At 32.3% G+C, this 25,761-nt stretch overlaps 3 protein-coding genes across 3 annotated transcripts; 2 read left to right on the top strand and 1 right to left on the bottom strand.

Moving 5' to 3' along the window:
- Positions 1-4,282: 4,282 nt before the first annotated feature.
- On the bottom strand, positions 4,283-8,375 carry LOC108224452 (ACT domain-containing protein ACR11). The gene is made up of 10 exons (XM_017399087.2): positions 7,963-8,375; positions 6,799-6,862; positions 6,566-6,691; positions 6,349-6,443; positions 5,795-5,879; positions 5,625-5,684; positions 5,423-5,478; positions 4,830-4,935; positions 4,664-4,732; positions 4,283-4,494 (listed from the first exon to the last, which is right to left on the bottom strand). The coding sequence occupies exons 1-10, from the start codon at positions 8,211-8,213 to the stop codon at positions 4,432-4,434; spliced, it is 975 nt and encodes a 324-aa protein (XP_017254576.1). The 5' UTR covers positions 8,214-8,375; the 3' UTR covers positions 4,283-4,431.
- Positions 8,376-9,277: 902 nt separating this feature from the next.
- LOC108225392 (uncharacterized) lies at positions 9,278-15,433 on the top strand. The gene is made up of 3 exons (XM_017400241.2): positions 9,278-9,437; positions 9,573-9,677; positions 15,119-15,433. Exons 1-3 carry the CDS (start codon positions 9,369-9,371, stop codon positions 15,158-15,160), a joined length of 216 nt encoding a protein of 71 aa, XP_017255730.1. The 5' UTR covers positions 9,278-9,368; the 3' UTR covers positions 15,161-15,433.
- Positions 15,434-17,818: 2,385 nt separating this feature from the next.
- LOC108227986 (U2 small nuclear ribonucleoprotein A') lies at positions 17,819-25,467 on the top strand. Its single transcript, XM_017403418.2, has 8 exons — positions 17,819-18,017; positions 20,832-20,872; positions 20,972-21,101; positions 21,190-21,395; positions 22,483-22,653; positions 23,921-23,971; positions 24,114-24,287; positions 25,126-25,467. The coding sequence occupies exons 1-8, from the start codon at positions 17,936-17,938 to the stop codon at positions 25,129-25,131; spliced, it is 861 nt and encodes a 286-aa protein (XP_017258907.1). The 5' UTR covers positions 17,819-17,935; the 3' UTR covers positions 25,132-25,467.
- Positions 25,468-25,761: the final 294 nt, after the last annotated feature.

Below are 25,761 nucleotides of genomic sequence, written 5' to 3'. Positions count from 1 at the left end.
TTCGAATTTAGTTCTGAGAATAGTTATGCCGACCCCAAAATTCCAATTAACAAAAATTCATACAAAATTATTTTTTTGCCACGAATTTGATACAAATTTTAACTACATGCCATAAAACATTGGATTATATATGTTCTAAAATATAACTCATAAGTAGAATAATGATCTTAATGATTGTAAATGTTGAAAAATGTTAATAATTAATTGATAATTATATATTTAAAACTATTTAAAGATGGTAAATTATATATTAAAATTTGAATAATTAAAGATATTATTTATGATTATACTAAGAGATTATGACTGGTACTTACTGCGTCTTAAATGCGTACTTTATGGAGCTTAACTCTAACAGTATGTTTTATTTTAGTAAAATTACGATGTTGTTTGATGATTTTTAAATTGTGAAAATAATATTCAAGATCAACACGTATAAGTTCGTTTATAGCGTCTTTAATCTTGAACAAAAATTCAAAATTTTAAATCATAATTATTTTATTCATTTAATAGGCAAACATTATATATAATTCTAGTTGGAGTTTTTGTAGATCTAACAGTTATTGTAGTTGTTTGATAAACTGATATTATAGTTTGACAAAATTAATTAACTTTCCAAAAGTAATTGGATATCAAATATTTTGACGCATGTCTAGAGTTTTGGTTCTTTTATTATATGTTGCAATATGGATAATGACTTAATTTTATTTGAGTTTCTATTTGTAAAGTCAGTGTTACCACCACCTTATTCGTCTTTATCGCAATCTTCTGAAAAACATGGAATGATAATAATTATTATTATTAAAAAAAACATGACCAAGTTTTTTGGTACTTTGGTATCAATATTGAATCTTGTTTATTTTAATTTGAAATATGATAGAAATTTTATAGATTTGTTTCGTAAATTAAATTGTATGAGTTTTAAAAATTAAAACGAATATTTGACGTATGTCTAGAGTTTCGGTTCTTCTATTATGTGTTGCAATATGGACAATGACTTAATTTTTTTGAGTTTCCACTTGTCAAGTCAGTGTTACCACCGCCTTATTCGACTTTATCGTAATTTTCTGAAAAACACTAAATGATAATAATTATTATTATTAAAAAATATATGATCAAGTTTTTTGGTACTTTGGTATCAATATTGAATCTTGTTAATTTTAATTCTGAAATATGATAGAAGTTTTATAAATTTATTTCGTAAATTAAATTGTATGAGTTTTAAAAATTAAAACGAATAATTTCGTTGACATTATTATTCTATTGATAGGATATTATATTAATATCAATATGAACACCTTATTTATTTGAACTCTGAAGCATGATAAAAGATTTATAGAGTTGTTTCGTATATTAAATTATTTGAGTTTTAAAAAATTAAAACAAATAATTTTGTTGGTAATATATTTTTATTAGTAAGATTATTGTTATAATACAAAATCCTGTCAAATATAGAAGTTTTTTGATTATAGTAATAATTATTAAATAAAAAATAATATGATGATAGCCAAATTTTGATATGAATTTTATAGAACTGTTTCATAAGTTAAATTGTTAGCGATTTAACTGTACGGATAGAATAAATGTTATATTACAAAATCCTAAACACCATGGAAGTCTTTTTATAGTAGGATAATAATCTTAACCAATATTGAAATTTTTAATAATAAAATTTGAATCAATATAGAATTCTTTTCATAATTGTATAATAATAATTATAAAATCCTAAAAATGTATAATAATAAGTATAAAATCCTAACAATATGAAAATCTTTTCATAATTCTATAATGGTTTTTGTTACTAAATAAAAAATTTATATAACATTATGAAATTTTTAATAATAAAATTTGAATCAATATAGAATTCTTTTCATAATTGTATAATAATAATTATAAAATCCTAAAAATGTATAATAATAAGTATAAAATCCTAACAATATGAAAATCTTTTCATAATTCTATAATGGTTTTTGTTACTAAATAAAAAATTTATATAACATTATTCTAATCAATATTGAAATTTTTAATAATAAAATTCTAATAAATACAGAAGTCTTTCACTGTCCTAATGAATATTGAGGTCTTTAATAATAAAATTTTATTCAATATAGAAGTCTTTTGATAATAATATATTAATGACTGTAAAATCCTAATCAATATGAAAGTGACCGAATTTTGGTACTTTGGTACCGATGTTCCACCGAAACGTGGTTTCGCTTATTAATAAAGGGTAAATATGATAGAAATTTTATAGATTTGTTTCGTAAATTAAATTGTATGAGTTTTAAAAATTAAAACGAATATTTGACGTATGTCTAGAGTTTCGGTTCTTCTATTATGTGTTGCAATATGGACAATGACTTAATTTTTTTGAGTTTCCACTTGTCAAGTCAGTGTTACCACCGCCTTATTCGACTTTATCGTAATTTTCTGAAAAACACTAAATGATAATAATTATTATTATTAAAAAATATATGATCAAGTTTTTTGGTACTTTGGTATCAATATTGAATCTTGTTAATTTTAATTCTGAAATATGATAGAAGTTTTATAAATTTATTTCGTAAATTAAATTGTATGAGTTTTAAAAATTAAAACGAATAATTTCGTTGACATTATTATTCTATTGATAGGATATTATATTAATATCAATATGAACACCTTATTTATTTGAACTCTGAAGCATGATAAAAGATTTATAGAGTTGTTTCGTATATTAAATTATTTGAGTTTTAAAAAATTAAAACAAATAATTTTGTTGGTAATATATTTTTATTAGTAAGATTATTGTTATAATACAAAATCCTGTCAAATATAGAAGTTTTTTGATTATAGTAATAATTATTAAATAAAAAATAATATGATGATAGCCAAATTTTGATATGAATTTTATAGAACTGTTTCATAAGTTAAATTGTTAGCGATTTAACTGTACGGATAGAATAAATGTTATATTACAAAATCCTAAACACCATGGAAGTCTTTTTATAGTAGGATAATAATCTTAACCAATATTGAAATTTTTAATAATAAAATTTGAATCAATATAGAATTCTTTTCATAATTGTATAATAATAATTATAAAATCCTAAAAATGTATAATAATAAGTATAAAATCCTAACAATATGAAAATCTTTTCATAATTCTATAATGGTTTTTGTTACTAAATAAAAAATTTATATAACATTATGAAATTTTTAATAATAAAATTTGAATCAATATAGAATTCTTTTCATAATTGTATAATAATAATTATAAAATCCTAAAAATGTATAATAATAAGTATAAAATCCTAACAATATGAAAATCTTTTCATAATTCTATAATGGTTTTTGTTACTAAATAAAAAATTTATATAACATTATTCTAATCAATATTGAAATTTTTAATAATAAAATTCTAATAAATACAGAAGTCTTTCACTGTCCTAATGAATATTGAGGTCTTTAATAATAAAATTTTATTCAATATAGAAGTCTTTTGATAATAATATATTAATGACTGTAAAATCCTAATCAATATGAAAGTGACCGAATTTTGGTACTTTGGTACCGATGTTCCACCGAAACGTGGTTTCGCTTATTAATAAAGGGTATTGATTTTGAAGAATGAAACGAATTATTCGGATAATATAAATAGAGATTTGTTCCGACGAGATGTGCAAGAATAAAATACTACTACTTCGTCTCATGTGATTATTTACGTTTGTATGTATTTTGGGTCTCTTTTAAATATAATTTCACAATATTTTTTAATTTATTTATATAAAAGTTTAAACACAACTTTTTATGCTGAGAATGTAAATTAAAAAAATATTATGAAATTATCAACATGCTTGTTAAAAACTAACATATAGGATGTGGCTGGACAAAGAGAGTAAATATTGATCTCATTTGATTTATTATATTCTTTTTGAAATAACTCCAATATTAATAAAATAATATTTAAATGCGTAATTTTCAAAAATAAATAACATGTTTATGTAAATAACTGGTTTCAAAAAAAAAACATGTTTATGTAAATAATAAAATTTAATTGAATAGTCTTTAGATATCTACTTTTTTTTTTTTCAGTTAATCTCTCCGCCCGAGTCACAAAACAAAACTCCCCTTTTTTTGTCAGGCATAACTCCCCCCTTCTAAGATTATAAATTTTGCTAAAAGGACTTTTATTGCATGTTAATATGCTCACAACTTTACTTCCCTCCCTACTTTGTCCTGCAGTATTCTTTTAATTTCTAGTATATTGATCACGCAAAAAACTAACAAAGGCACAAGCACAACGTTAATCAACAGTACAATATCTAGCAATAACATGTCTAGTGTCGTCGTCACAATTCGCATGGTTAACAAAAACTTAGCATATCATGAACAATACCAAAGTAAATCCAGGCAATCTGCATGGTGTCCAGTTGGTTCTCTTGTATAATATTCTCAGAAACTCGCTTCTTCGGTTGATGGGCGCCTCAGAAAATATCGTAAACTATTAGCAAGAACCTGCCAAAATTCATTTGCTACATCTTAAACAACAATAAAACGTGAGAGCTCAAGGCTTGTCTATAGGTTAATATTGGAAAATAAGTGGACCGGAACAAGTTTATGTGAAGTTGTGATTAGTTACTTAAATGTTCATACTAAACTTCTCAGTTTGCGAGGGCTTATTTACCTGTTGAAGAGGCTCGATGAGTGGTTTATTTCGGTAGTTGACGTGAAATTTTGCCTTAGCCAACAAGCCCTTGGTAGAGATACCAACTCGTAGTTAGGAAAACACAACAGATGAAGGCATGCATCAACTACACATGTATCAAGTATTTACTATCAAGACTAGTTACCTCAGTGTCAAACTCTCCTGATTGAACGGCAACATTTATGTCACTTATTGTCTTCACTAGATCCACAAGTAACCCAGGGCGATCTGCTGTCTCAACATACAACAAGCTGCAAGATTTTGAAGATAAATTATTTTGTTGTCCTTGAGAATGACTATATACTTGTATTATATTATAAAAATGAAAAATGGAAACCCATTATCAAATAGGTTGCTTTCTCCTTGAATAACATTAAACGCCAATATCACCACATATGATCCCCTCCCAGTATTAAGAAACTGTCGAGGGTTATCCAATAGAGTAATGCCAGGTAATAAAAGAATAATATATCAAAAACCAATACTCCCTCTGTCCCATTTAATTGTATACGTTTCTTTTTAACTGCTCGACACGCATTTCAATGCTCTTATAAAATATAGTTCCGTAACTTATTTTTGCGATTTTCTTTTTCTGTATAAAAATATAACATCCAAACTTTAATTCAAAAAAGAAAAATTTTAAAAATAGATTGCACAACTACATTTTGCAGGGGCATTAAAGTCCGTGCCGTGTCCCCGTCCCCCAATGTATACTACTCAGGGGGACGGAGGGAGTACCTTTGTTCAGGTCCATCATCACGTACATTGATGTGAGTTGCAACATCCACATCAAGCTGATAAATTCCAGCACCCACATAATTAGTACAGAAAATAACAGAGAGACATGTCTAGACTATGGAGCGACAGATTACAGAATTTAGTAGACTAACAGTCAAATTCTAATGTCAATTCTACTGTTAAAAGCATTTTAATTTTGAACCTTCTCGTTTGGTGGCAAACCTCCAAATGCTTCTCCCATTGCTAGTTGGGCACTGGACTCCTGGACCACAAAATATATGCGATAAAGATTGGAGAGCAAAACTGTAACGAAGGCTCTAGAATATTTTGCAAATTGCAAGGAAACATATGCGAAAAAAATAATAAAAATACCGGATGATACTCCAGCAAATTGTTGATGATAGTCAAACGGATTGCCTCTAGTAATTCCGGATCCTCAATTTTTCTACCACTGGAACTGCATTCGTGTCCGTATAAAAAAAAATTACAGACCATTACCCAGCAGAATATACCAATAAAAATGGAATCAGCAGATAAAATTACTGATAATGTTTTTGCAGATTCCTGAATTGAATCTTCATTGACGCACTATAAACAAACTACAGAGCATAACCTAATTGTTATTTACAATCTGATATATAAGCTTAATAAAGTTAAGCATTTATTCCGTATATTTTGAAATATCAAGCACTTTTTGCAGTTTATAAAATCATACACTATATATGTATAGGATTTTTACACAACCATCAGAATTTAGAGTCAAAAAGTTTGATTCATTGAACAACTTACAGATATGCCTCAACTCTAAGTGGCTACATAAAACAAAACTGCCAAGTTGCAGACAAGATATAATACAGACTACAGAGGCATTAAAGAAAGTTAGAGTTTGAATATGAAAAATGCAAGCAAGACTGCAAGAGACTTACGCATTTGTGATGAAAAACTTGGTGTGCTTCCCAGAATCATCAAGATACACATTTGCCTTCACAACGTTCAATCCAAGATTTTTAAGTGCCTCCATCTGAAGTAATAATCATATGATGTAAATGAAAATACTAGTGCATCATCTATGTACGAAGCACACACAAAGAGTTAAAATTCACATATTAATCCATGAGCAAACAGTAACAAATAGATACTTACCGTATCAAGAAGAGTGCCAAGGCGATCCCCAAAAGTAATCTCAACCACAGTTGCGTCTGGATTTGAATCTTGGTCTAATATCACTTTGGGCGTTGGGATTTTTTTAATATCAGAATTACTTTTATCCTGTTTCAAACAGATGTTCGCAAGCAATCAAAGAGTAGTAATTTCGAAGATAAATGTAGCAGGTCAATACATGATAACTGCCATCGTTTGGTGTTGCAAGATAATACCTCCACAGCTGTGGATAATGATGATGATGCTTTCACAGATATGCTACTGAGTGACGATGACAATCTGGCAGAAAATTGTTGTTTTTACAATCTAATACACAATGTATTGAAGTAATTACTCAATCACTTGTATGATTCTTACAGATTTTACAGAATACTACTACAAAATGGTACTGTTGTTACATAAGCTAGTACAACAGCAAGATGGAAAGTGGTATTTAAATAAAACAGCTGCATAAATGGTAACTAAAAGTAATACAATATAATTCGAAAAAATATGCCTATATTCCCAGTTCCCACCAATGTGATTCCCATATTTGCTGGAAAGTGAAAACTAGGCAGAAGCTCAAGCGGCATTCTCTCCTGAACCTTAAAAAATATCTGGTTTCCCAAGTTAAAAGCAGTGTCCGCTGATTCAAATTTGCTATCCATAAGAGCTATGATAAGTAACTAAAATTTTTAGCTTTTGCAGAAAGCACCGGTCATGAAAAAATATGCGTAATCTTAACCAAATTTCATAAACACTTGTAATTAAACTTCTTCGACCTTCGACTTCAAATTCTTATAGTCACTTACAGGGGCGGATCCACCGGGGGGGCATAAGCACTCCCCTGACAATAAATAAATAAATTTAGTAGTACAATCAAAATTTAGTAGCGTTTAGTAATACGTTTGATATGTATGACCTTATATTTGACATCGAGAACTATCAACGTTTGAGATTTTTTTTAATGGTAGTTAGGCCCTGTTTATCAATCCTGGATTCGCCACTGGTCACTTGCAAGCACTGATCAGTCACATTGGCACATCTAAAGCAATAATGATCCCAAATGGCAAATAGGTGGTATATCTTACCAGTCATTAAAGTACATCTATAGTATCCGATCATTCCTATGTAACAAATAGGGCAATCACTGTACAATTCATCAGAAGTAAAACACAATATTCAAAAAATTCTCTGAGAATATGCAAAGATTTGCCCATAAGATCATCCAAAAGAAAAACTAAGCATACCAACATTAAAACAAAAACAAAAGGTCTTAAATTCCAGATCTACCCAGAGATTTGACAAACAAGCCAAATAACATCAAATAAATAAAATCAAGAATCAAAATTTTATAATCAAGAAAGCTTGAGAAAGTGGTGCTGTATCTAATTGCATACCTTATTTTAGATGAAATGTATGATGGGTATGATGGATCATGAGCAAAAGAACCCTTAAAAAGAGGTGCTTTAGCATTCAAGTTGCTGCAAGTCTTGAGAGTAAGCCAAGAAGAAGCCATAGCCATAGCCACTTGGTAAAATCTTGGAAACACTATAGAACAATCCTCTGTGAAATAAAAATATGGGGAGTGAATACTAGAGTAAATCCTGAGAAGGGGTGTTTGTAAAGAAACTGAAGTGTTTGGATACATGAAATGCTGGCGCTTTCTTAGGAGTATCCGCCATTTTTATGACAAAAGAGAGAGGAAATAGAGGCGCTGTCTTTATAGTTTGTTTTCTGATATTGTGGGCTGGGCTGTAAACTTTTTATCTGTGGATGGATAGACCACTTTGTTTTGCTGGAAGAAAATCATGGCCACAGGATGAGGAGAAGAATGGTTATTTCTAGCTTCATTCTTATCCTGCTATTCTCGCCAAAATTAGAAAAATGCGAATCTTCTACGGAGTGAATTTTTGTAAATTAACGGGATCTTGGAATAGATGGAGAATGGGTAAAAATATAAGATGAAGGATATATCGATCAAAAAAAAAAAGATGAAGGATATAATTTAATTAATAAAAGTGAAATATAACTTTTTCTTTTTTGTCACAAGACTTTCACATCAGTAAATTGTATCGAAATATAACACTGAAAAGATCAAAAAGCTTTTTTCATACATGAAAAACTTTCATCTAATCAAAGGAGTGGTGTTATAAAAGTTAAATTGTATTTTTTTTTTGACGAGAAGCGAAAAATTTAATAAATAACTAAACTCAGTCGAGACAAACTCTCGACCTGTCAATTACAACCTGATAAAGAAAAAAACGAACTAAACATATAACCGCTTTATTTCGAGATCGCTTAACAAAGAGAATATTTAAATTTTTTAAAGTAAAAGATATTACAATCAGATCTCGAACAATCTAATCTATATCAGTTGTGAACATAGCACTAGTATCGCGATCGAACTTCATATAAGCAGCAACATATGTAGCCCAATGTAGAGATATTATTTTTTAGTTTAAAAAATAGAAACTTAGTGTATAAGAATAAATGTGATATTTTCCGTCAAAAAAAAATTGAAATTAATCTATGTTTTGTACAAAATTTAGCTAGTATTTTAAAAACACACATATATTTCTTCCAAAAAAAAAATGCATATATAGCTTTCTTGGACCAAAATCGTATATTCAAGTTATTTAAAAATAAATTATAAAATCAGTAAAATGTCTTTTGATTAATTTTACAGGAAAAAAAATTCGAGAAGGAATTTTTGCTCGTGCATTCAGGCTTCAGCAATACGGCAGAGCAGCGTGAAATAGCAAATAGGCAGGAATCAGGATTTTGCAAAACAGAAGAAGAGACGATGGCGAAATCATGTAAAGGACTCGCCGCGGAACTCGTCAAGTGCCTCAGTGAATCGGACTGCGTTACTGTACTCTCTCTCTCTCCCTCTCCCTTCCTCCCTTGTATCGAGGGTTAATTGTTTTCGATTAAATTCTAATCGAAAACGTATCCCTCCGTTATCTGATTGATTGCAGTTGTATGTATAATTACTTATATATAACAGGTCGAGAATCGGCCGTTTAGAGATTGTGCCAAGGAGCAAAGTCCTTGTATATCTTCAGAATGTGTCGGATTAAGAGAAACTTATTTTAATTGCAAAAGAGGCCAGGTATGCTTCTTCTCTCCCACTCTCCTTGATTTAACTCGTCTACTAAATGTTAACTACGATATTATTTTGACATTGTGCCTATTGGTCGTTATTGTTCAATGTACAAGCTTAATTTGAGACGAGGATTTCTTAAAACTGTCATTTCATTAGTTTAATAAATAGGAATTTTTGTTTCTTCCTGCATTTTGTATCTATAGAACTAGTTTGGGTTCTTGTTAGTTGTGGCTAGTCTGTTGAATGCTTTACAAGCGGACATCGCATTTATCTGTTTTTAGGTGGCCTGTTGAGTGTGATCTCTGTTGGCTAGTTGTTTAATTTGTTTATGTTTAGCTTTATAAGGACAGTGATGGGAATTGCTATAATTCAACTTTTATCAATGATTAATTGTGTTGGGGTTGGCCTGATTTTATGCTTCAACCTAGTTCATCCACAAGTTTACCATATTTGGCCTTCTTCAATTGTGGATTTGTAAAGTATGTGTAATATATATAATAGGACCTTAATTGATGCAGCCGACCATCGTAGTAGCTATTGCTCCCAGATACTTAAAGATTTTTTAGTGGCAATCATTTTCTTTGCAAGAGTTAGCAATGGGAAGAAGTAAAGTTAACTCAATCAAATGATACACCAATGAATACGTCAAAGACTTCTTAGTTGCAACTATTTTCTTTCCAATAGCTCCGAAATCTTCGATGCTGGAAAATTCTCAATCTTGTTTGACATCATAGATATATATCTCCAACTGACTGGGTAGCATTAAGAGTTCTGTCCATGAAAAATTTTCTGCAAAAAGTTCAGCAAGATGTACCAATTTCCCAACATCAAAACTAGATAGGAATCTCTAGGATCAAAACAAGCTACAAAAAGAAGCAAGTCTGTACTTGTTTTTGGGAATCGATTATCAAGCTCATGTGCAATTAAATTAGAAACCTAATAGCAAACAATCAATATTTTGTCTATAAAGAAAGAACTTAACAAAAACAGCTTAATTAAAATGAACTGAATTGAATAGTTAATTACCTCACAATAAATTTCACCTGATAATGATGATAGTAACATGCCCATATCGTCTCATTTAGGTACGGGATTGTATGATATCATCCATGTTAATAATGGTCATATTATTTGCCCTACAAAAAAATCAACCTCATCCAAAAAGCTATCCCATTTTCTTTGTCAAGTCTTGGAGTTGTTACTTTACAATCTCAAGCAAATGCAGAGCGTGGACAATATTTTGATCCCTTTGTTTTAACAAATTAGCCAAACATGATAATTTCACAAATTATGTGTGTGTGTGTGTGTGTGTAAAAGAGGGGAACTTATAAGAAAATTGGGGAAATTAAATATGAAGCTTCTTAACAAAGAAGAAGAGGAGTATTTTATACTTCAAACATATAGTAATGTACGCCATCGTACATATTTGAAGCACAACAACAGGTTATGCAGGCTGTAGCACTCGACAGTGACATTGGCACACCACAGCAGTGCAAGCCAAGAGCGTCTGTTTTGTTTTGATATCTGTATTAGTGTATATAAAATATATTTTGTTTTAATTGACTTGTAAATGGTATGGGATTTTATTGTTTTAAAGGATTTGGGATTTTGTTATTACAATATGAGTTATTACACATAATGATATAAATGATATAAATATGTGTGAAAACTTAAAGCAGTATTTTTTAAAAAGTGCTTAAATTTGTTGAGGTGTGCTTAATTTGTTTAAGGGGATTGTATATATATATAATTTTAATTTTATTTCAAAAAATTTTGGGCAAGGTGGTGCTTAAGCCCCCTGAGCAGCCAAGCTATCCGCCTACTGGTTCAACAAAACCTAGTTCTTCAACATATAAAAGATAGGTTCAAGAGATGTTAAAACATAGTTCAACTTACTTAAAAACAATGATTTAAAAGTTATTAGCATCACTCTGGGTTGAAAAGTTCCTGCAACTTCTCACTTTTCTTTCCTCGCATCTTTGAAAGCTTGATGCCTAATATGAGAATTATTAGGTTCTACCAACCAGTATTCGTTCCTAACTATATGAGCACATATTTAACTAAATCATAAAAATTTGCCAGAATTTGCAACAGGGGGTTCAGGGACTTAAGCATCGCCTGGCCCATTATAAAAATAAATTTAGTATTAAAATTGAAATTATATATATAAGCACCCCCTACAAAAATGAAGCATACCTCCTATAATTTAAACATTTTGTAAGAATTTTATCTTAACACATATTTGTATCATTATTTTGTGTAAAATCCCATTTAAATTTTCATAACAAAAGCCCAAAACCCTTAAAATATTACAATCCCATCCATTACAGGTCAATTAGAACACAATATACTTTTTATACACTTAACACATATATCCATGCTTATTAAGTCGACAAGTCGAGCCTCGGCGCCCCGACACCTTGGAATCGACTAGTCGACAAGTCGCCCGACTAGTCGAAATAAGTCGACAAGTCGTGATATACATAAATAAATATATATATTTATATATTTATTTAGTAAAGATTATATAATATAGATAAAAATAAATTATTTCATATTTCAAATAAAAAGTAAGAGACAATAAGTTCAAGGGACAATAAGTTTATTAGAGGCGGCTGTCACAGATGGTATTTCTTCAACATTTTCATCATAGTCCCTGCACAAATTTAGGACAGGGCAGCATGTTAGTTGGAAAACAGAAGACTTGGAAACAGAGTACTGAAGAAACAGACCAGCCCCAGCCCCCTATCAATTGCAAAAGATCATAATAAAAAAAAGTGATATTTTCTTATTAAATATGAGTAAAATTAATTATTAAATATTTTTAATTAAAAAAAAGGATAGAAAAAATAAATATAAAAATATTTTAAGCAAAACAAAACTAGAATATATTTTTAAAAAATAAAATATAGAAAAAATAAATTATAAATATTAATTTTTTTTAATATTAAATAAAAATTAATTATTGAAATGTTTTTTATAAAATAAACCTGGATAAAATAAATATCGAAATATTTTATGTAAAATAAAACTAAAATGTGAATTTTAAAATGAGAAGAGAAAATAAATTTAAATTATAAAATATAAATAATCAATAATTAATATTAAAACATTTAAAGTAAAAGTAAAATTTAAGTTTGGTTTTAAAAGTAAAAGACTGATTTTTGGCCACGTACGTGACACGTACAAAGTAACAAAACAAAGCAGCCCCCAGTATATACACACACCGTCGTGTGTATATACTGACCCATCGGCGTCAGCCAAACAAAAACATAAAAGAAGAAAAGAGATGAAGAGAGGAGAGAAAAGAGAGGATAAGAGAGAGAGACGAAAGAGAAGAGATAGGAGAGGAGAGGAACTTACCGGAAGCCCGTTTTGAAGTCCGCCTCCGCCGCAAGCCCGTTTTGTTTCAAGATAAAGTCAAAAATCTGTGTAAGCATCGTTTTTTAACCCTAATCGGGTTGGGTAAAACTCAATTGGACCCGGTCGGTACCGGGTCGGGTCGGGTTTTACCCGTGGACGACTTTTAAGCCCAGTCGCTGGTCGACTTCTTTTCTTGGGCCGACGTCGCCGACTAGTCGTCGACTCAATAACAATGCATATATCAAAACAAAACATACGCTTCTGGCTTGTTGTGTGCATGTGTCACTGCTGAGTGCTGCAGCCTGCATAACTTGCTGTTGTGCTTCGAATCTGTGAGTCGCCGACTAGTCGTCGACTCAATAACAATGCATATATCAAAACAAAACATACGCTTCTGGCTTGTTGTGTGCATGTGTCACTGCTGAGTGCTGCAGCCTGCATAACTTGCTGTTGTGCTTCGAATCTGTGAGTCGCCGACTAGTCGTCGACTCAATAACAATGCATATATCAAAACAAAACATACGCTTCTGGCTTGTTGTGTGCATGTGTCACTGCTGAGTGCTGCAGCCTGCATAACTTGCTGTTGTGCTTCGAATCTGTGTGATGGCGTAGATTACTATATGTTTGAACTTTGAAGTATAAAATACTCCTCTCGAAGCTTCATATCTGATTTCCCCATTTTTCTTATAAATTCCCTTCTTTCTTTATATACACATATCCAATTTGTGAAATCATCATGTTTGACTAATTTTTTAAAACAAAGGGATCAAAATATTTTGGGTATTTACCAAGTATACCTCTTTTTAACATTTTAATTGCAAAATTACTACCTACCTAAAAATATTGCAAATGTACGTTTTCTTTGAGACTCTGATTGAAACATTTGCACAAATACAGACTCAGCCACACCCTTTCTGCTCCCTGTCTCTCTGTTTCTCCCTTCTCTCTTACTCTCTGTCTCTCTCTCTCTCCACCCGCTCTCTCTTCTGCCAACATCTCTTCTCGCTCTCTCTTTCTATTTTTCCTTCCTCTGCTCTTTTCTCCTCCTTTCTCTTACTCATCCAAAAATCGATCTGATGATTGTTCATCGCGAAATCCGAGGCACACTTAGAGTGAGTTCAATCATTATGGTGTTCTTGATGATGGTTGGATTGGTAATTATATTGGTGGTGTTGATTGGACTGATGATTGCTCCCACTAGCGATACCTTTTCTAAACCCTAACCCACATCGACTCTGTTCACCGCACTTTTCTTTTGTGTTTTTGAGGTTTGGTTGGGGTTGGTTGATTCTAGTTATAATACTGGTTGATTTGATTTTGGCCCCGCAGGGGCACTCATTTTTCTTTTTGTTGCAACTGATTGCAACTTGTTATGCAACTTAATATAATTTTTTCAAATTTGCATTTGTGGTTGCATATATGGTTGCTACAGTTGCAGATAAGGTTGCATATGCAACCACCGTATTTTTGCAATTTTTTTTGAAAGATGGTATTTTTGCAATTTGTTTTAAAAAAATGATAGTATTTTTGCAAAAATTCTTTTAGACTTAGGTATTTATGAGAAAAGCCCAAATATTTTACAAGCTTTGCATTTTCTTAAGATTGTAAAGCAACATCTCCGAGACTTTCGAGAAAGAAAATGAGATAGTTTTTCAAATGAGGACTTGGAGATGGCAATCAATTCGGTTGAAACGCGTTTCGTGAAAATACCAAATACGAATCCGCCCGGTATCCCGTGTCTTGTACCGTGTGTGTAGTGCTACCATTGGAAAGCAATTCCACGATAGTACTATAGAATATAGATAATATCTCTAAAATTTATAACATTGGTTTAGAATTTAGATACACCATACAAGCCCGAACCGTTCACATGCATTGCAGTTTTCTGAAAATGATTGTAAAACTAAAATTTAATTTTTGTATTGTCCTTTCAGTTAGTAATTGGTGTATATTTTAGGTCACACTTGGCATATTACATTTTGTTACATATCCTTTAAGCATGTGGTCGGTTACATTTTGCTATGTATCTCTAGACGTGTTTAAGTTCAAATAGCTAACTGTTTGCTTATGTATCTTTTTCCCAGATTGACATGAGAGCTCGAATTCGTGGAAACAAGGGGTACTAAAGGGCGGAACTCTTTCCACGGGGTACTAAAGTGCGGAACTCTTAATGGCTATTGGTGGCTTGATATAAGTTTCTTAACCAAGGTCTTTGTATAAATGAATGCCTTATCTCTTAAAAGCCAATATGTATTCTAAAACCTTTAATTTCCGTAATTTGGATGAGTTCACGGCTTAATCTGTAGGAATACAGTTTAAACTTTTTCTAGCCGATACTATTTGATACTGTAACGAATTTGGTCCTTTGCTGCATATTATGGGATGGGCATCTTGGATGAGTTCACGGCTTAATCTGTAGGAATGCAGTTTAAACTCTTACTAGCCGATACTATTTGATACTGTAACGAATTTGGTCCTTTGCTGCATATTATGGGATGGGTATCAATGTCACAAGAAGATTGGCTGGTTTGCATCTATTTACTTGAGTAGTGTCATAAATGACTTTTGAGCCTCTAGAGGGATTTACCTTTGTATTAACTTTGTATTATTGTACCTGGAACATGTCCAGATCTCCGGAGAAGTTTTGTTATAACATTCATTATTACCCTGATTCAGAATTGGTGGTGAAATCACTCAAACGTATAAATGAGTTAAATTTAGAATGCTATCAAAATTGGGATTATACAGTCAGTTTTTTTTTTCTTTTTTAATTGTGTCACAAAGTACAAACTCACTCCTTTAATTCTCAGAATTTGAGTTCAGACTTCAACTCTAGGCCATACCCATATGTAGGGCTGCTCATGGGTTGTCCAACCCGTTCAAACCAACCCAACCCAACCTTGAACTAGGCCGACTAACCCGACCCATTCCAAACCGTGGGTTAATTGGGTTGATTTTTGGTTGAGCCGTTTATAATGGGTTGGGTCGATATATGACTTTTAAAAACCCTAAACCAACCCAACCCGGTCAAAATATATTTAACACTCTGATACTCCCTCCGTTTCTTTATTCTTTTCTCGTTTGATATGTCGGGACTGTTCATAACATGAGACTAATTACTAATTTACGTCTAATTTATAAGACTAAATATAGTCGTAAGTGATCTTGTTGGATTCGTATTCACGAGTACTTTAATACAATGAAGTTTTTATATTTAATACTAATACAAAATTAATGATATTAAGGATCAAAAGTGTGTATTGACAAACGTGCTAGAGAGAAACAGGAAAAGTAATAAGAGACGGAGGGAGTAGAATATTTTTGGTTGCTTACGGAACTATATTTACTTATTTGATGATAGAATGTGCAGTGAGTGTAGTGCAGTGTGCAGAAACAATTAGAAATAAAGCTTTATAGTTCAAATCAAACGACTCACATTGCTAGTTCTTATGATTATATATCATGGCGGAAACATGATTTTTAATAGTTATTAGTGTATTAAGATTCAGCTGTCCACCTTAGTATGAAGAGAATATCTGCACTCTAAAAGCACCTGATATTTTGTATCGGTGCAATGTCCTATGTTATTGCTAATTGTATACAACAAAATGGTTCAAAACATATTTTGGATTATGCTTATCTTTGCAAATTTTTCAACCCGATCAACCCTACCCTAACCAACCCAACCCGTCATACAATTAGTAGGGTTGGGTTTCTAATTCTTTTAATGATTAATGGGTTAAATTTTTCTAACCCGTACTAAATGGGTTGGGTCGCTTGAATGGCCGAAACCGGCCCAACCCAGCCCATGTGCAGCCCTACCCATATGAGTTATGGCACTTGTACCATTGTGCGTGGAATAGGAACATGAAATTGAGTTGAGTCGAAAATTCAAACGATACTTCTGTTAGTTATGATGATAGCTCTGTTAGTTATGATGAGAAGGGTACCCGTAATTTAACGAGAATGCATGAAGTGGGTGCTTGTATTTGTACATACATTATCTTTAAAATATTGTTTAATTGTTCTGTATGAAAACATATGATTGCAATTTATTGTTTGTTCGACTCGATCATTGTAATTGACGCATAGTTTTTTATTATTAAATTAACACCTCTGTTTAAAAAAAAAAAAAAAAAACTACTGGCTGCTATAAAAAAATTGCCAATTTACGTTTTTTTCCCTCTGAAAATGGGCCAATTTACATTTAAAACTAATAGGGGTGTATTGGATTGAGATTTTAAAGCATTTTTTTGCATTCATGAAATCCGAGGGTATTCGATTGGGATTGTTTGAAATCCATTAAAATATTGAGGTATTCAATTGGGATTTTAAATTATTCTACAAAATCTGGTGGTATTCAATTGGGATTGTTTAAAATCCATTAAAATCTGATGGTATTCAAATGCTGATGGATTTTTTTTCATTTCATAAAATGATGGATTTTGTGGCATTCTTCAGTGTATTTTAAGTTTTTTGAAATCCCACCAAATTTAATGGGATTTTGAAGCATTGTACCTAAATCCTATCAACTCTGCGATATTTCATCAAAAATCCGCACAAAATCAAAATCCCATACAATCCATTAAAATCCATAGACTAAAAATAATGCATTAAAATCCAAATCGAATACACCCCCGTAAAGTTCAAGATATTTTGTTACATATAGTTTTGTTTGATATATTTTTTTGTAAAAATAAAGAGATTATGAAATACAAAAAGATACTCGTAATTAGCATAAAGAATAAAATAGCAAGTACAAAAGCAATAAGGGCATTTATGGAAACGAGGCGTGAAATATATGTGTGGGAGGGGCGTATTTCTTTTCTCAAATACTCCCGTCAGTCGAAGAGCTTATATAAATCTGAGAAACCCTCGTTTTTGGGGTTTTAGTGAGAGAGATGGTGAGATTAACGGCGGACTTGATATGGAAAAGCCCTCACTTCTTCAACGCCCTCCGCGAGCGTGAACTAGATCTTCGAGGTACATCTCTCTCTCTCTCTCTCTCTCTCTCTCTCGTCCCCTCTCTCTACCTCTCCCTCTGTGTCTAAGTATATATGTCTAGACAAGATTTACATGGAGTACATGCTACCTTTCTCTTTGTTATAATGTTACTGTAACGATTTACTTCTACTAGACTGTATTGCATCTCAATTGTAATTTCTTTAAGAAATTTGTGATGAAATACAATTGTTGTTCTTTATATTTTAATTCTTCCGCTCCTTTGTTACCCACATGTTCGGCTTTAATAATCTAAGGAAGAGGAATTAGTTTGAGTGAATGAAGTTTCTAGGTTAAAATTGGGTTTAGGTCATAATAAATCACAAATTTGATAATAGCTAAGATTAATAATATTTTTCCATGTTATTGATTTATAAATTGCATATTATCAGTTAAATTATGAAAACGAATAATAGATATGCTGGATTGCAAGCTTAAGAGTTGAGACATAATTCAAGATGTAATATGTACACTGTAAACGACAAAGTGGTGGCCGGAGTTTGTCAAATTTTACAAAATGGTGGATTTACTTTTAAAACTACATAATGGTGGCTGAAGTTCACTTTCGTCTTTTAATTAGGTCGCCGCCGTGAAGTTCCGTTAGTTTTGTCCGTTAACTCCAAAAAAAAATTAAAAAAGAAGGGCAAAAAAGTAAAATCACCCCAAAATCCCTCACTCATAAGACAGCTGTTAATCTTGTCAACAACAAAGGCAGCAGGGCTGGATTACAGAGGCGGTAGGGATATGGCAAGGGTTCAGTGTTCACCGACAGTCCGACACAAAGCCCCGTTAGGGGAGGACGTGAACGGGGTTAAACCCTTGTGTTAAATGGGTAAAGCATCAGTAATTATATACATCACTATAGCTTTTTTGATACTTTTCTTGATTTCTCACTCCCCCTCCACCACTAAACCCTCTCACCACCGTCACCGCCGGCTTAAATTCTGGTCAAATTTCTCATTTTCCGACCATTCTAAGCCGACTCATATCCCGTGTGATCCCATTGTGACGGATATTGGGCGAAAGCGAGAAGATAAGTTATAAGAAAAATCGCAGTTTAAGTTGGATGAGGGGGCGGCTAAAGGCAAAGAATTGCAGCCCGAACGGGAGAATTTTATGAATGCTAAGGATTATTTGAATGATGAGGAGAAGTTTAATGAGACTAACAGGATTGTGTTGTTTCCTAAAATTGATGTGAATCCGAGAGATGGGTTTGTGATCAAAGGTAAGCTTACTGAGTGGAATTTGAAGCAAAGTGAGAGGGAAACTTTGCATAGGACTAAAAGGGATATGGAGATTCATGATAAGAATAATGATGGGTTCGTTTTGTCTGCTGAGTATGATCAGCCTGAGTATGCCTTTTTGGGATGATTTTACTATTCTACCCTTGTTTTTTAATTTTTTTTAGAGTTAACGGAGGAAAACTAACGGAGTTTGACGGCCGCCACCTAAATGAAAGGCGGAAGTCAACTCCAGCCACCATTCTGTAATTTTTAAAGTACAGCCACCATTTTGTAAAATTTGTCAAACTCCAGCCACCACTTTGTCATTTACTCTATCTACACTACTAAAACTGGAGAGTTGTCTCCGCGGTTACCAAGTATTATTAACGTAATTCTGTTTTCAATTAACAGCCTAGATTTGTTGTAGAGTATTTTGGTAATATTATATGCACCAAATTATTGAGTGACATGTGGCAAATGCGAACTTTGATATTTATAAGCTAGCACAGCCGAACCAGAATTCAAATTAAGTTTCAATTTACTTTCCATTTACCCTTGTAATAAATAGACAAAATTAAATTGACAATAAAGGTAGTACTTGATATTGTAAAATTGAGAAAGATACAAGTCATAGGCAATTTAATATCAGAAGAAAAAGGCATAAAATAATGTATTTAAAAAAATGAAACATGTTAAGAATATTATTTTTCAGTGATGCAGTAAGTTTAAGAATAAGACATCAAGTAGAAATAGTAATTAGTGATGGAATAACTATAAGAATTATACATACTGTAGAAACAGAAAATTCTTGTACACTATAATTGTTTTAAACTTGGTGTTTATAAATAATGATTATGAAAGAGAGAAAAATTCAGGGTGTCGTCTCAATGGCCACGGAAGGGAGAAGAATGTAGATTGTGGATTACATGACATACATTCTTGTTTAATTAGCTCAGGAGAAGTAAAAAATTATATAGCAAAGTTGTTCACGTCTGCATGATTTATTGTAAACGTGATTGCATGCTCTGCTACAAGGTTGTTACTGATGTCTCTGAACATGGGTTTGACCAATTTTTGTAAAGATGAATTTTTATACACACATGTGTGTATAGATATTGATGTTGTGTATTATTGGTTGTACGGGAGCATATTATAAATTAATTGTAGACTTATAGTTGGAAAGAGAGGTTATTAGGTACTAAACATGTAGTTTATGATTTTTCTTTGGATACATTCCCCTTTAATAATATCATTTGTAATTATAATGTATACCTGAAACTGAATATTATGTGCATGAGCTTAAGAATTTTCATGAATAACAAACAGATAGGACAAATATATAAAATCCATTATATGAATTTTATACTGCCTTTTATATTCCTGCAAAGGAAACAATAACATGAGAATTCTGAATCGCATGGAAGTGACTCATATATGAGGCAGTGGAAGTTAGTAGTACTAAATCAATTAAAGTTTGTTCTAGTTAACTATAGTTGAGGGAGTGATTACTGAATTACTGATACTGATGTGTGGAAACTTGGTGCTTATTTTGGATGGTTACTTGTGTTTGCAGGCAATAAGATCGCTGTTATAGAAAATGTTGGTGCTACTGAGGTTAGATTTCTGTTACTCATTTCTGATTCGCAATTTGTTCATTTATTTAGTTACAAGTTAAATGCTTATGGAGTTCGTACTCTTTCTCTCTGTTTGCAGGATCAATTTGATTGCATAGATTTGTCAGACAATGAAATAGTTAAGCTTGAAAACTTCCCTTATCTGAATCGTCTTGGTACTTTGTTGCTTAACAACAATAGAATCACTCGTATCAGTTCCAACATTGGAGGTAAGACTCCTGATTCGCTAAATATGATTTTGTTTAGATTTATGTGGTAGTGGTTTACTTTTACAAGTTTTTATGTTTGAATGTGCAGAGTTCTTGCCAAACCTTCATTCATTGGTACTTACTAACAACCGTCTTGTTAATTTGGTTGAGATTGACCCGCTTGCATCATTTCCCAAGCTGACGTTTCTTAGTCTACTTGACAATAACATCACAAAGAAACCGAACTATCGCCTTTATGTCATCCATAAACTGAAGTCACTAAGACTGCTAGATTTCAAGAAAGTGAAACTAAAGGTTAGTCCTCTATTACAAGTCAAACAGTGTTCTGTTGTAAATGTGTTTTCTTTTATTAGCATAAAAGGAGAATGACTAATTGATGAAAATGCTCTGAATTTGAATGTCAGAAAATGCTAGAGAAGAGAAAAATAGTAAAATACACATCCCCTGTTTGTTAACCAGTAGTCTCAAAAGTTACCAATCTGACAAGTAGTGAAAGGTCCAAATGTCGGAAAATTTTACTGTTGTATTAATATTGCAGTTTCCAAATCAAATTGGTGATAATTTGTTAAATTGAGTTAGTATGCAAGTTTAAACATCTTTTCTTAGACACTACTCCCTCTGTCCCTCTCATTTCTTTACCCTTTTTTTACACTGCTCGACACGTATTTTAAGGCACATATAAAACATAGTTGTATAACTTACTTTTAAAGAATTTCTTTTTTGTATAATAAATTATACATCAAACTTTTATTCAGAAGAAAAGAAAGTTCAAAATAATTTATCAAACTACGTTTTATGAGAGCATAGGATGCGTGCCGAACCCCCGTCCCACAATGTAAACAAATGAGGGGGACGGAGGGAGTATATTATTGGCATAAGTTTGGTATGCACATTTAACCAGAATATAACTGTACTTATTAATTGTTTGGGCTTTTGATCTCCCCCAAGTGAATGAACCGTATAAGGCGGGCATCGTACAATTTGGTTTACATATACAATGTAATTACGGTCGGCATTTACATATCTGCTTGTGTCACCATGGCTTCTATTCCTAGAAGAAAAACAGAGAAGTAATATGGATATTATTTACCTGCACATTCTTTCACGACCTATAACATCAAATGCCAAATATTGGCATTACAATATATATTGGCAGTGACCTTATTGATTGTTAGTAGTATAATAAAATGTAGTCATATAATAAAATGAAAATATTGACAACTCAGTCAATTATCTCCTTTTTCTGTATCATTATCAGCGTTTTAGTTCTGTATTGGTCAGTTGATTGAATTTGCATTATATCTGTATGGAAAATATACTTGCTAGTAGTTGATTGGATTTCAGTAAACATGTTTTATCTGGTATATATTTATTTTGATAGGAACGAAATGAAGCATCTCGTATGTTTGCATCAGAAGAAGCTGAAGCTGAGGCAAGAAAGGAATCTGTAAAGACATTTGTGCCTGGTGAGATACCTGCCCCTGAGGTTTCAAAGGAAGAGCAGCCACCTAAAAAGGTTGCCCCAACACCAGAGCAAATAATAGCTATCAAGGTATTTCCTTATGTCATAGTATGCAGATCATATTGTTTTCTCTTCATTCACAGTTTAGAGATACTTGAATTTGTAAAATATGGTTCCTTTATACTGACTGTATAGAAGAACACTTGCCAATTCTTTTCAATCCTTAAAATTATAAACCAAGCAGACTGGATAAAATTTTTTTGAGCAAACATTTCACACTTCTTAATTCCAGGAAATTGAAATAGAAGAGTGAGTATAAAGTGAATTGAAATATTAACCGCAGTGCTAGAAAGCAGGGATACTTCATCTGGGTGAAGAACTGCGTAGGGGATACTTGGGGGTGCGGGGGTGCGGCGGGGTGCCGCGGGATACGCACGGGATACGCCACGTGGCGTATCGGTGGAGGCAGCGATGGGGATACGCGGGGGTGCGGCAGTGGCACAAATCGTAATTTTTAACAACTTTTTTTTTTTTTTTTAAACTTAAAATTAGTTGGTCAAAAGAAAGAAAAGAGGGATCAAAACCTAATTAGACTAACTGAGTACCTGTACGAGAGAGAGCAGAGCATCTCCGGCTCAAGTATGTCGATTGGTAAGTGTGTTTTCTGTAATATCTGCTCATGTGTGTCTATAGATTGTAAGTATATATAATTGCTTGTGTGTGTATATATTTCTATCTCTAGTAGGGTTGATTTAGTTATTCCGCTATTTTGTTCTACTTAAATGCATCTTATGAATTATTTATTTTATATATATATATATATATATATATATATATATATATATATATATATATATAATATTTTTAATATTTTAATATTTGCCGTATCCCCCCGTACCCGTATCCCCATATTTTGGAATTTGACGAATTCCCGTATCCACGTACTGCGCACCCGCACTCCCGCACCCGCACTCATGCTTCCTAGCCGCAGTGGGTTACTCATGAGTTCCACACAAGTCTAAAAGGTTTTCTTTTTCTTAGCTCTAATGGACCGCAGTATAGCAGGCTAATGAAAATTTATATGTAATGTATATTAAAACATCCTTTAACTGTCAATGTCTTTGGACCTAGCCTAGCGGATAACCCTTTCCTCTTGGTGATAAGTTGTTTAGGGTTCAAGACTCAGTCGAGGCATTTGTGCATGTGTTTTAATAATACATATAGGTTACCATGACAATATAAAGGTGCTTGAATGTTCAAAACATCCCTCTTTGGCCTGAGTGATTATGATATCTGGCCCTCCGATGATTCTCTTTGAATCTATTAAATGCTTCTTATTGATTTTTTTCCTGCGCAGGCTGCCATTGTTAATTCCCAAACACTTGAGGAGGTTGCAAGGCTTGAACAGGTGATCCCCGATTCCTGTCTATTAGCTCGTCCTTTTGGGTCCCCCAATCTATTAAATTCTACAGACTATGAAATTCTGTTTAGTTCTCAGTTCAAAATATATGAATTATCTAATGATACCATGGGTTTTCATCATGGAGCAGGCTTTGAAATCGGGCCAGCTTCCTGCAGATCTTGAAATCATTGATACTGATCCTGTGACAGTCAACACGAACACCAATGTGGACAAAATGATAACGGAAAGTGAAAAGGAAGCTAAGGATGGAACAAGTGATGTCAATGAACAGAAAAATGATGGGCCTGCAGACATGGAGCAGGTACAATTGGTGTAATATTGTCAGATTAATTTGTTTCCTGCTTCAGTGTTGTGACTAATCATTCTGTTTTTTCTTTAACCACTATTAGAAAAGTAAACTTCCATTTTTTGACCCGCATGCTTCTGGAATTCATATTTTTTTGGCGTTACTTTAGCTATTTGGCGTCAACCACCTTTTGTTTGGTTTAGTCATTAGACCTTTTAATGTCAACTTACAGAGGTAGATAATTAGGAAAAAAAGAAGAAACTTGTAGAGATAGAAGGAACAATAGTCACAGCTACATATTTATATAACGGAGACCTTTACATAATGATTTTATTTATTATTTAGTATTTACCTACAAATTGCTTAGTTTTGGTATGTGATCTATGTTGATTACCATCATAAAAATATAAAATTGTTAATACTCCATCCACTGCACTCAAACCCGCTAAGTTTTGAGTTTTTGAAATCAGACCAAACTTTATTTATTGATTAAATATGGTTTAATATATATGAATTACACAAAAAAACATAAAAATACATTTATTATGTTATCATATTGAATTTTGAATTGAACGGTTATTCATAGTTTTTGGTCAAAATATAGTCAGTCTTAAGTTGAACTAAGCCAGTTGGATCGGTATTCGAGTATTAATAAGGGGCTCCTTAACTCTATATGGACAACTAGGCCTCGGCAGAAATCATTTGTTGTAAAATCATTGCAGAATAAATAAGAATGCATGTATAGAACTTTCATTTTCTCCACTAATGATAAGATTGGGATAAACAGTGGTCCTTTGTTTATATTTTACCATGTAATCTTACTTTCTACAATTATTTTTTCTTGACATTTCAGGAATAGATCACTGTGCAAGTTTTTTAAGCGTTGTCGGGATGGTGAGATGCAATTCTTGATCCAATATCTTTTTCATCATACTTCCGCGTTTTGTGAAAAGCGACTGGCTCGTGTATCGTTAGATGAATCTCTGGAGCCACTTAGTGGTGTATCAGCAGATGAATGATTTTATGTTCAAACTAACTGATTAGAGAGGAACATGAATTCAATGAGACAGATGTAGAAGAGGAATATCTGTAATATCATTTGTATTCCCCAGAAATTTTTATTTCCTTTATTGTGGCAAAATTATGACTTGTTTGTCGAGATCAAATCTAGAAAGGGCAGGCCATGAGTTGATTACTTGACTTGTTTTAGAAAATTAGTTATTTATTTATATCAACGATGCAGTAGCAATATGCTCTGCGGCAACAAACTGGAACTCCGTTTTCTTCAAATACTTCACCGCATCTTAAAAACACTCTTAACACTCACGGAAAATGCATATACGAAGGCCATAAAAGATTTTGGGTTTGTCTAGTGTGTGCTGTGTGTCCACGTACATGCTAAGCACGAAAACTCATAAATTTGGTGTGTTTTTATTGGTGTGGTTGGTGTGAATGCAGAGAGGTCATTATTATTAAAAAAGTGTAAGCC

Source organism: Daucus carota, chromosome 6, assembly GCF_001625215.2.
Source record: "Daucus carota subsp. sativus chromosome 6, DH1 v3.0, whole genome shotgun sequence".
Lineage (NCBI taxonomy): Eukaryota > Viridiplantae > Streptophyta > Magnoliopsida > Apiales > Apiaceae > Daucus > Daucus carota.
The sequence above is the reverse complement of the archived record's forward strand: the minus strand, read 5'-3'. Positions and strand labels throughout refer to the sequence as shown.